We start from the raw sequence: 12,940 nt of genomic DNA on the forward strand, positions 1-12,940 counted from the left end.
GTCCCCTAAGAGTTTGCATGACTTCCATTCCTTACAATCTTTCCGTGTATATCAATATTTTTTTACCATCTTATCCTTTCTATATATACAATTATTTGCAACTATTTACATAAAGTCTTATATCTAGTTCCTTATTTCTATTTCCTGCGATAGCGCAATTTAGGACTTATTAGCAAACGATTGAGCGAGCGAACGAAAACGAGAGTGCAAGCCAGAGAGAGAGAAAGAGAGAAAGCATGAGAACGCAAACGCATCTTAGTCTACTTTACTTTTACTTTACCATTACTTACAATTTTCACGCTTCTAATCTAAGCGACTTCCGTTTCCTTTTTCTTTCACTTTTTTATACCTCCATTTACCTTTTTCACATGCATTCTTTCATTCTCTCTCATTCGCTCCTCTAGCACCCTCCAATTCCTTCATCCATTCTTCTCCTAATCCATCTTCCCCGAGAATCTTAACTTTCTGTCCTCTTCTCTTTCCCAGTACCTTCCCTCCCTTACCTCGTTTCCCAATCTAAATCTTGCTATTCTGGTCCACCTTCTCTCTCCCCATCCCTTTTCTAAATACTTTGGCACCCCTTCCTTTTTTATCATATTATACCATTTATTGTATTTTGATTCCTCAATCGCCCCCCATCTTTCTATTATTTGTCTTTCCATCTCCCTTTTTTCCAATTCTTCATAGTTTACTCTAGTCACGTCTTCTATTTCTCTATAATTAAAGAACTCCCACCTTTCTTCTTCCCATCTCGTTAATTCGATCGCCCTCCCTCTCCTCTCTTCTACCTCCATCAAACACTTTCTCGCCAACTCCCCTCCCTTTCTGTCCCAGAGCTTCATCTCAAATTTCCATGCCATCTTTCGCGCTCTAATACTTAACTTAACCCTTTGCGCTTCTTCTCTCACCATATATCCTGGCGTCTTCCAGTCTGCCCCTAGTGTCCACCTTGTATACCTTTCTTGTAAACTCTCAATATGTTCCCTTTCTCTCCATCCCCATATCTCTGCTCCATAACCTAATACCGGCCATACCAGCGTATCAAATAACCACATTCTCCTTCTTCAATTTTTTTAACCTTCTTTTTCCTATTCCCCATATCTGTTTCATTACCCCTGCTGCTTTTTTATCCTTTCTCTTATATGAGCTGTATGACCTCCATTCGTTTGCAAGATATATCCCAAATATTTATGCTCTTTGACTTCTAACTTTATTCCTTTCCATCTCCCTGTCCATTCTTTCTTCCTTCCCCGTCCTTTTCTAAACCTCATTATCTTTGTCTTTTCTACATTTACCTTCAGCTTTTTCCCATCTAAGTATTTCTCTAATCCTATAATTAATCCCGCCATTCCTTCTTCATCCTCTGCCATCAACGCTATGTCGTCTGCGTATGCCAGTTTATATATATATATTTTTTTCCTTCCCTATCCTAACTCCTCCCCAACCCTTTCTCCTCATTTCTTCTTCCAAGTCTGATATTAATAAATTAAATAAAAGTGGGCTCAGAGGACACCCTTGTATCACACCTTTCACCAACCAGAAACTATCTCCTACTTGCTCTCCTACCTTTACCCTGCTTTCTGGCTCTCTAAAAATTTCTGATACTCTCTTTATTAACCCTTCTCTTATCCCCTTTTTTATCATAACTTTTTCTATTTCTCCTCGGTTTAATGAGTCAAACACCGCCTTTAAGTCCCCTAGCATTGCTATCATTGTCCCTTTTTCCCTTTTAATTCTCTTATTTACTAGATAATTCGGAACGTATATGTTGTCCATTACCCCCATTCCTTTTCTAAACCCTGTCTGATTCGGTGACTCGATCTTTTTTTCTTCAACTTCTATCTTCAATCTCTCCGACAAAATAGTTACATATACTTTATACAGTGTTGGCATCAACATCACCCCCCTATAATCTTTAACCTCCTCTCCTTTGCCTTTCTTTACTATTGGTATAACTACTCCTTCTTTCTATAACTCTGGCCACCTCTCTCCTCTCCATACTCTATTACACATTATCCATGCCCATTCCTCTAGTTCCTCCCCTCCATATTTCCATACTTCATTTGGAATCTCATCTATACAAGGTGTCTTTCCATCCTTCATTATTCCTAAAACTTTAACTATTTCTTCCCTTGAAATGTCCTCTTCCTCATCTCTCTACTTCTCCTAGCAAATCCAAAAAGTATTTCTTCCATTCTATCATTTCAATATCTTGGTTTACTCTTTTTCTTCTTTTCCTTTCTCTATTCACGACCTTCCATACCTCTTCTTCCGTTCTAGCCTTCTCCGCCTCTTTCTCAAACCTTTTATTCTCTTCCTCCTTCTTTTGATAACACAACTCAGTATACTCTTTCTTTTTTTTCCTATATTCTTCCCCATTGCTTTTTTCTTTTCTCCACTTTATTAATTCCTTTCTGACCTCCTTTTTTTTCTCTTTACAGTCCTCATCCCATCCACTTCTATTCCCTCCTTTACTAACTTCATTTTTGTTTGTGCACTCTAATCCTATTTTTATTTCTCCTATCATTTTTCCCATCTCCTCGTCCACATTTCCCTCTCCCATTTTGATATTTCTTATTTTTTCTCTAAACTGTTCTTTTTCCTTCCCTCGACCAATTCCCTTTTCCTACACTTTTTACATTTGCTCCCTTTTTACTCAAATTGCTATTGCTTTTTTGTCCTTCTAATGTCACTATTAAGGGAAAGTGATCCTAATCAATATATTCACCTACTTCTAGTTTTTTAACCTTCTCTCTTAATCCATCATTCACTATTACATAATCAATTACCGTTCCCCTTCACTTCTTTTTAGTTGCAAATTCATTTCTTTTGATGAAAATTTAACTTTTTATTGTATAATATAAATTTTTTATTGTTAAAATGAATTTTTGAACTGAAAAATTAAGTATTTAATTTCAAATTCGTCCTTTTGTTCAAATTTAACGGTTTTTTTAAAGTTAATATTAAAATATTAAGAATACTTTCAGATTTAAATATGAACTATTTAATTTTTTGCTGTAAATTCTTTTTTTTTCGTTCAAAATTATACTGCTTTATTAAAAGTAATTGTTTGTTGAAGATTCATTAGTTTAGTTGAAAATTCATATCAATGGCTAAAAATTGAGCAATTCCATTGAAAAATACGCTTTTTTTATTGAAAATCAATTTTTTTAACAAAAAATCAAACTATTCAATTTTTGATTGAAATTTTTTTATTTTTCAGTTAAAAATTCACTTCTTTTGTTGCAAATTGAACTATATTGTTGGAAATTTAATGTTTTTATCTAAAAATTTTACTATTTCATTATTAATTAATTTTTTTTTAATTTAACAATTTCTTTTAAATTTCTATTTTCTTTTAGTAGAAAATTTATCTTTTTAAATTAAAACTTCGAATTTTTAGTTAAAAATTTATGTATTTGTTAAAAATTTATCTTTCTAATCGAAATCTTATCTTCTTGTTTAAAAACTCATCATTTTGGTTGAAACTTGAACTATTTCATTTTTTGTTGAAAATGGAACTTTTTATTTTTGGTTCAAAATTTATCTTTATTAGTTTCAAATGCTAATTTTTGGTAAATAAATTAAAAATAATGTTATCAAGACACGTACCTTGCATTTCTTCTGTAGACAATAGTGTTATATGTATAAAATTCAGAACTAAGCAAGAAAGAATGACCATTAATTAAGGTTATTACATTTTTTTCTCTTCAAACTGAATGACTTTCTCTTTTAATTTATTTTACAAATTAACTATAAATTTTTATCAATAATTTTGATTAAAACGTATTTTTTATTTAATTAGTTTAAATTTTCGCAGAACTCGGATCCGTATTATTATATCGAAAAAAGTGACCCTGAGAATATTATTTTTTCACAATTTTTCCCTAATAGCACTATTTCCTTACTTTTTCTAAGAAAAAAACATTTTGAACTTTTACGCTAATTGGCTAAAAATGGTCTCAATGGCTGTTTCTTACGAATTGACAAAGTAGTTCAAGTTTCAACCAAGTGGTTGAATTTTTAACCAAAAAAGATGAATTATCAATTTCTCAACAAAAAATGTAGCATTTGTTATTTTAATTGTTAACAAAATAGTTCAACTTTCAACGAAAAAGGTGAATTTTAAAGTATAATGACGAATCTTCAATTAAAATAGTAAAATTTCACTTTAAAAAAATGAATTTTCAATCAAAATTTTTTAACGTTTTACCAAGAGAGATGAATTTTCAAATAAAAAAGACGAATTTTCAATAAAGTAAGATTCTTTAGTCAGTAAAGAAAAAATTCCTTCTAAATGTTGAATTTCCAAGCAAGAACCGTCAACGAAATACAGACATTTTTAAAGAAAAAGTTTAATTTTCTACAAAAAAAAAGAATTTTCCACAAACTACAAAGTTTTTCAACTACATAGTTTGATCTATGTATAGTATATTAGTTTAAATTTTATTTAATTATTTTTTAGTTTATCTTTGTTCGTTTTTAAAATTTTTTTCAGTAAATAGTTGCATTTTGAAACAGAATAAAATAAATTTTTAACGAAAAATGGAGTAGTTAAATTTTTATTGAGGAGAATGAATTTTCAGTTTTAAAAAACGCATTTTCTGTAAAACAGTGGAATTTTCAACACGAGAATATGAATTTTCAACACAAAAGTTAATTTACCACCAATCAATTGAATTTTCAACAAAATAGTTAAATTTTCACATACGAAAATTAATTTATAAAAACAAAAAAATAATTTTTAACTAAAATTGTGAATTTTTTACCGAAAAAATATACTTTTACGAAAGTAGTTCAACTTTCAACAAAGAGTTTCCCATCTGAACAGATACAGTTTTTCAACAACAATTTTAATTTAGCTAAAAAACGGTTGGATTTAACCAAAACTAACGAAATTTCAACCAAACAGTTAAATTTTCTACCAAATTGATTAGTTTTCAAGCGAAAAATACAACATTTCTATAAAACAGTAGAATTTTCTATTTGACAAAAAAACTAATTTCTCTAGAAAAATATACGTTTTGAAAACAAAAATATAAATCTTTAACACAATAGTTGAATTGTTAATAAAACCAACCTTGTTTGTTAAGAAAGAAACAAACATTCAATCAATTTGTTGAATTTCAGGCCAAAAAGATGAATTTTTAGAAAACCTTTGAGTCTTCAAACATGAAATATGACTTTTTAACCAAATTGTTGAATTTCCCTCAAAAATGGTATTTTTAACTAAAAAATACATTTGTTTAAATTAAAAATATAAATTTTGAACGAAACATGTATTCGTAGACTTTTCACCTGAAAGTAATTTACTTGCAATAAGAAATTATTGAGTCGTATCCATTCAATTAATATTGAAGTGGAAAAATGTGAAAAGGGGGAAAGACTGTAAATCCTGCGATAAATAAATAAGAACTTTGATCATTTATAGACAAGAGAATAGAATTTTAAGTAAAAACTGAAATTAACTTTGAATCCTTGAAAAAATTATGTGACGCTATTATATATATTATATATTTAGTTTACTTTACTTATTACTTTCCTTTTTTTCAATTAATTTCTTCAAGTGAAATATAACTTGTCAATTTTTTGTTGACAATTGAACTGTTTTAGTTAAAAATTTGTCTTTTGTAGGCTAATCGCTTGATATGAATATTCCACTTTTACTGCAAATTTATTTATTTGTTTGGATGGAAATTGGACTGTTTTGTTGAAAATTCGTTTTTTTTTTTTAAATAATTTTTCTGCTGTAAATTTACTTTCTCCATTTTTTGTTGAAAATTTTCTAGGTTGAAAATGCATCTTCTTGGTTTTAAAATTCATGTCTTTTGGTAGAAGTTTACTCTTCTTGGATTAAAATATCAGCTATTACATTTTTGGTTGAGAATTCATCTTTGTACGTTGAAAATTCATCTGTTTTGTTAAAATTCAAACTATTTTGTTGTAAATTTGTCTCTTTCTTTAATGTTCAAGTATTTAGTTGTAAAGCAATTTTTGTTTTGGTTGAATTTTTATTTGTTTTTTTTTTTTTTGTTGAAAATTTCAATATTTGGTTACGAATCCATCTTTTTTGTTAAAAATTTAATTATTTTGTTGAAAATTTAATGATTGTATTAAAAATGTAATTATTTTGTTGAAAATTCGTCCTTTTGAATTCAAAGAGTGACGCCAAAACAGGCTGTTTTTGGCTTCGCTAGCGACTTGGAGAAAAATATAGAAATATATTACAGGTATCAAATTACGCGTGAAAACCAAAGTGAGCATCGCTTTTGGTTTTTAGGAATTTCAAAAAATTACCCTTCTTTAGGGATTGAGAAGACCCAAAAAAAATAAAAATAGAAAATACTACTAATTACGAAATCATTTTCCACATAAACGCCTTATCAATCAAGAAAATATGTAATTTCACCTTTGTAAGGTTTATTTTATAGAAAAAGTACAATGAAAAATGATTTTATATTTAGTGGTATTTTCTATTCTTCAATTTTGTGGGGTTCTTCTCAACCTCTAAATAGGGGTAATTTTTTGAAAATTTTAAAACACGAAAAGCCATGCTTATTTTGGTTTTCAATGACGAGTAATTTGATACCTGTTACATTTTTTCCCCCAGGTCGCTAGGGGGATCCAAAAATAGGCTAACTTTGGCTTCACTCTTTATATTTTATGGAAAAACGTCATCTTTTTGGTGGAAATAAATAAATTTGAAACTTTTAAATTTTAATCTGAAATTTTTCTATTCTATTTATAAAATGTTTGATATTAAAAATATGACGAGATTGAAAAATTAGCGCGTCTGTTTGTTTTCTCTAATGTGAAAAGGAGACAATTTAAATTACTGTATTTTATTGATTATTTTCAGTATTTTTCTATTCCTATAACGATTAATCTAATCTTTTTCTTTAAACAAAAGAAAATATAAATATTACTATCTGTAAATTTCTTTAATTGTCAGGGTTCCGTAATGTCCTGTGAGTATCTGCTCTTAAACGGGGCTAAAATAAATTGCCAGGATGCTGATGGGAAAACACCATTGTACTTAGCTACAGAATTAGGTGACTATTCAAATTCAAAAATAGATTTAAAAAAATGGTAATTCTCTATAATTTACAATCATTTATTCACATTAATTAATTTTCATGTATTTTATTTGTAGGTCACACAGCCCAAGTATGTTTATTATTAAAACATAATGCAGACCAGCATATTTACGACGAATTAGGCGTAAAACCATATGAGATTGCGTTAAAAGAAGCCAATGCAGATATCGTCACTTTGTGAGTCTAAAAAAAATATCATTTACTACAGAACGCTCTTTATAATTTAATGAGCAAAGAATTTTTTATTTATTCTTTAACTTATAAAGATTTCCAGTCAATTTTTGCATTAATGAAATAAAAAAACCCCTGGTTTTTTTAATAGAAATGTTTCCCCTATCAAAAAAAAAGAAAAAAAACTGGTTTTTCTCCATTCTCAATTTTGTAATTAAAAATTTTGAAATACTTAATCTTATTTCATGATAAAATTTATTTTTTAATGTTTCTAAACGTCATTGGTAAAGAGAACATTTCATTTATGATTGATTTTTTAACATTGGGAAATAAATCTTTTTCTAAAATTGTTGTTGGTGCCCGAGATTTTAATATTGCCGATACCGACAATAAGGTATCTGGGAAAATTTTTAATGATTTAGGTTTAATGTTCAAAAATTAGTTTTAAGTTTTGAAGATTTCAAAAAATGTAAAAAAAAAAGAATCTTAAAGATTTGATAACAATTTTTTTAATTTTCTAGTTTCTTGTTTTGAACGGTTTCAAGAGAATAATAAAATATTCTGAAGATTTGCGAAAAAAATGTTTATGCTTTTTTTATTTTGAAAAATGAGTTATAAAAAAAGATTTTAAAGATTTCAATAAATTTCTTAAACTTTCGAGAAAAAAAATGTAGAAGATTTAAAGCAAAATTTGGAAATCCTGCATAAGTACAAAATAATTTTTTTTAATGTATGTAGTTTTTTGAAGATTTCAGAAAAAATCAGATTTTTTAGAATATTGAAACGTTTCAAGGTCAATTCAACAATTTTCTTATACTTTCTGGGGAAATTTCAAATCATTTTTTATTTCGAAAAATAAATGTTGAGAGAAGATTGAAAAAGATTTTAAACATTTTTAAATTATTACCGACCATTGAAAAAGAACGTAGAAGATTCAATTTTTTAAATTTATATTTAAGAAATATTTAGAACTTTTTAAAGGATTTGAAAATAAATGAAAACTTGAATAGATTTCACAAAATGTAAAATGTACATTTTAAAAAATTTGGAACAAAAAATGTAGAAGCTTTCTAAGAATTGTGAAAGGTTAAGGTCCGTAGGAATATTTAAAAATGATTTTTTAGAGAATATTTTTTAAAAAGATTTCGAAACATTTTTTAAAATTTCGAAAAAGAATTTAGGAGATTGAGAAAAAAAATGGAACTTTATTTATGTTTCTAGAAGTTTTTAAAAGATTAAAAAATAATCTAAAACGTAAAAAGATTTCACAAAATTTAAAACAAAATGTAGATATTTTTAAATTTCGAACAAACAATTTAGATGCTTCTTAAGAATTTTTCAAGGTTTCAAGGGAATAAAAAAATGTTTTTAGGATTCCTTGGAAAATTGATAAATGATTTCTTAATTTGAAAAATAGATTTTTAGATAATTTTTTTCAAGATCGCAAATGATTTACAAAATTTTTGAAAAACAATAAAGAATATTTTAAAGGTATTTTTCAATTTTGTGGAATTTAGAAAAATCTTTAGGATAAATTCTAATGATTTAAACATATATTTAGGAGATTTATACGTTTATGCAGGATTTAGAAAACAAAATTAGAAAAAATTTAAATAATTTTAAAAGACTTTTAGAAAGATGATTCTCGAAAAATAAAATTTCCGAATAATAAAATCCCCGAATTGGAAATTTCCCGAACAGCTTATAATATTACGGAATTCGAAAATTTCCAAATAATAAAATTCCCAACAGTTTATAATACTACCAAATTTAAAGTCTTATTCAGGAATTTAAAAATTCGGTTATATTATAAACTGCCGGCAATTTAATTATTCGTGCAATTTCCAATTCGGTAATATTATAAACTGCTCAGGAATCGTATTTTTCGGGAATTTTATAAATTTGAAAATTTTACAGCATCGGAAATTTTATATTTTCGAGATTTTTCAGTCGTCCCATAATAAAAATGTTCATAAAAAAATTTTTCGTCTTAAATAGATCTACACATTTACTCTCGACTTCTTTTTGATAAAACGCTTCGTATTCGTTTTAATCTTGAAAAAGTACAGTAAAAGTAACAAATTTAAATTGAAGATAAGAAAATTACACGAGACACAAGAAAATTTTTAACCAAAAAATGTTTGCCTAAAACCTAAGTCCCGACAGGTTTTTGTTTGTAAAATTAATTGAAGAGAATATTTTAAAACATTTTAAACGGGTTTCCAAAATTTTCTAAGTTAAGTAGAAGATTTAAAGGTGATTGTTTTAATTTTGCAGAATTTGTTAAAAATATAATGAAAAATTCAAATTGTTTAAAAAATTGTTTAGAAGGTTTAGAAGTTTATGCAGGATTAATAAAAAAATATAAAAAATCGGACCATTAGACAAAAATGTTAAAAGTTTTGAAAAGATAAAAAAAAATTTTTAACTTGTGAAGACTTCAAACAATGTTTCCAAAAGAATATAATAAATGTCGACAAAAAATCTGGAAAATTTTAAGGCAATTATCAAACCTTTATCCATTTTTTCGAAACTTCTAAAATACGCACTTTAGTAGAATCATATTTATATAGGTTTAATACCAAATCGATTATACTTTTTTTTTCACATCTCAGAATCTAATTTTAGCACGAAATTAAGTGTTCATAAACTTTAAACAAATACATAGTTATTCGCAATTTGTATTTGCTATAAAGATTATTTTTTCCCGTTAATCAAACAAATTAGCGCACGCATTGCTCGCGATTGATGCCGGTTACTATTATAAATATAATTGCTGTTTATTCTTTATCTTTCGTGGCTAAAAATTCGAAAAAAGATCTTGTCATTAGTGATTTTAAACTAAAGGCAGTATCTTGTTTAACAGATTACGGCTCGGAGAACTGAACGAACAAATGAAAGATTCAGAAGTCGGTGCCTCTGGAGACGATACTTTCATCGACGTTCTTCGTGATTACAGCCAAATGGCTTGTTCACATCCCGAGAGACTTCAGCGCAGAAACGACTATAATAATTCGGACGCCCCCGAATGATTTTCATTGAGCTGGCCGCGCAGAATCTTCGAGTATTTATTAGATTCGCGATCTAAACACTAAAAAGCGCCCAGACGAGAGGTGAAAATAGAACGAGTTTGCGGTTTCCGGATGAAAAAAAAAACAAAACAAAAACAAAAAACATAAAACTATCGCTCGTAAAAGGAAAAAGGTAAATATGAGTTTCCAACCATTTTAATTCGTACCTGAATAGAACATGATATTGAAAATAAGCATAATCGCACCTTCATCGAAAATATTCAATTCTAATTGGAATTGCTTCTACGCAATCTCAATTATTTTAGATTTGAATCAAATCTTTGTCGAATCGAAAGGAAAATACCTTTTACAAAAAGTACAACATCGAAAAATGAAGGCTTAAAAAAAGTCGAAGAGTGACTTTGAAAAATGTTATAAGCTAAGGCCTTAATGAATTTGAAAAGCAGAAAGTGGCTCTCAAATTAATTGCATTTGCTAAATTCTGCGATAGCTTTTATGCTTCCTACTTATACAATTCAACGAACGATGGAGAATATTTGAAACCATCTATTTTTTATATACTTAATTTATAATTACGGTTCTATTATTACCGGATGGAGAAAGATTGAAAAAATCAGACAAAAGTAATTTTGTTATGATACTCGAGAGTTGAGCCTTATGAGAAAAAAATAGTTCTGAAAATACAAATCATTACTTTATATTTCAGTAACTCTTTATGGAGAATTGTCTCAGTCATTCGCTGAGAAAATTCAATTTTGTTCTCTATTTTGTAGTTCCTGAATCCAATAGATTGAGTTCGCGGTAGAAAATATTTCCCATCTTTAAATAATAGATATTCATAATGAAAAAGGTGCATCCATGGCATTTAGTTTTAAAAATTGCAGATAATTTTAATCTTATTCTGTGCTAAATGTTGTAAACATTTGCTGAGATCGACCCTTTTCAAATGTATATATATATATGTTTAATAGAGCCGTTAATTTGTTGACTATATACAATCAATTGTGAATGCATAACTTGTTGCCAAATTTTAGGTATATATTTGTAAATAAAACTTGTAGACGAAGCCATTGAATTCTACGTATGTGTACTGTACACTGCATACTGACAAAAGTTGAAGTATCAAAGATTAACTGTTCTTAATCATAATGCAAAAAAATAGAACGGGAAGAGTAATTTCAAATGTTTCGGTAAAACGTTTAATTTGTGTTTTGAATTTATTTTAGTTCTGGAATAGCAAATTAAAAAAAAGGAATTATTTCTTGTTTTTAAAAATAAATTTTTGAAATGCGATACTTAATTTTTAAACTTTTACTTTCAAATTTTTCTGTTGAAATACATAAAAGTGATTTCATGGTCTTCCTGTTTTATAATTAGACATTCCCAGTATTGATTGAACTTCGTGATGCATTAAACATTAAACTATTTTTGTAGTACATATATCTATTGTGATTTTTATCGGTAAATGAAAGCTTGCTTTACTTCCAAGATCTTGTGTGTGATCAGAAGAGACAATTAATATAATATCTTAGATATAGAAAATCCAATAATTTCGAAATTAATCGTAACGGTTTTGTTAGATGTGAAAGACTTTTTTTCTAATAAAATGTCACTGCCTCTCTGCCTAAATATTTCAACTTTTCATCTAGTTTTTTTTTTGTTTAGAAAGGCTTCCACTCACGCCCAATAACTAAATATCGAATTAATATTTATAAATCCTCTGTATTTTATTTCTCTCTGCATTTTTTTATTATTTTTGTAATAATAGTTTTTATAGTAACTTGTGTTCAATGCAGTAGATTTAATTTTAATTTGCAACTTTGGTTTGATATAAAGAACTTAGATATAAATTAGGTTATATGTTCGGCAGATTATACTTACAATGACATTAAAATAATTACAAAATTGTTTAACCGACGTCAAAATTATTGCACTACTAATATTTCGAAGCCATCATCCTTGTCTAAAATCTCTAGGTCTTTCAATATAAATTATTTCTATCGAAAAGAATCGCTCATGCATATTTTATCTTTATAGAATTTTCTACGATTTAACATATTCTAGAGAAAATAATCATTTTTATATTTTAATTGTATCAGTCGTCTTTATTAGTTTCTAACTATTTTTAAATTATTATTCGAATTACATATTATTACCATGACGAAAACGGATTTTATGCATATTATACAAAGAGCCGTAAAAAAGAGAATGAATGAAATCACATGCTGGTGATATTTTAGTTCACTAAGTGAATACAAAAATCATGTATACTTAAATAGGTGTTCGTAAATAAGTTTTTAAAGAGTCACTGAATCTTGAATATGTAAAATTTGTTTGCAATCATGAATAATTAGATTGAATGTTTGACAAGATGAGATGACTCTTTTTTTCTCGAGGATTGAAATGAAAATCTCTGAATTATAAAATATTGTTCGCTGCGAGTAACTCGCTCATCGGCTTTATTACGAAGAGCAAAGAAGTTAATGGTAATTTAGAAAACAAAAAACATGTGTGCATCACATTTGATGAATTATACAAATAAGGTATTACCGAATGTTTATAGAATTGTATACATCTTTATGCCATTTAAAATATACGTGTGTATCACAATTGATAAAGTAAGTGAAGAGTTTAGATGAA

The 12,940-nt window shown here is 27.7% G+C and overlaps 1 protein-coding gene across 2 annotated transcripts in view; it reads left to right on the forward strand.

The window, feature by feature from the left end:
- The window catches only part of LOC117174041 (arf-GAP with coiled-coil, ANK repeat and PH domain-containing protein 2), a 39,242-nt gene extending 26,324 nt beyond the window's left edge, over positions 1 to 12,918 (forward strand). For both annotated transcript variants that reach the window (XM_033362687.1, XM_033362688.1), the window contains 3 exons: positions 6,953 to 7,052; positions 7,154 to 7,274; positions 10,135 to 12,918. In XM_033362687.1, coding sequence (XP_033218578.1) covers positions 6,953 to 7,052; positions 7,154 to 7,274; positions 10,135 to 10,300 — 387 coding nt within the window. In that variant the 3' untranslated portion in view covers positions 10,301 to 12,918. The remainder of the gene's footprint in view (positions 1 to 6,952; positions 7,053 to 7,153; positions 7,275 to 10,134) is intronic.
- The last annotated feature ends 22 nt before the right edge of the window (positions 12,919 to 12,940 follow it).

The sequence above is a fragment of the Belonocnema kinseyi genome, chromosome 6 (genome assembly GCF_010883055.1).
Source record: "Belonocnema kinseyi isolate 2016_QV_RU_SX_M_011 chromosome 6, B_treatae_v1, whole genome shotgun sequence".
In the NCBI taxonomy this organism is placed as follows: domain Eukaryota; kingdom Metazoa; phylum Arthropoda; class Insecta; order Hymenoptera; family Cynipidae; genus Belonocnema; species Belonocnema kinseyi.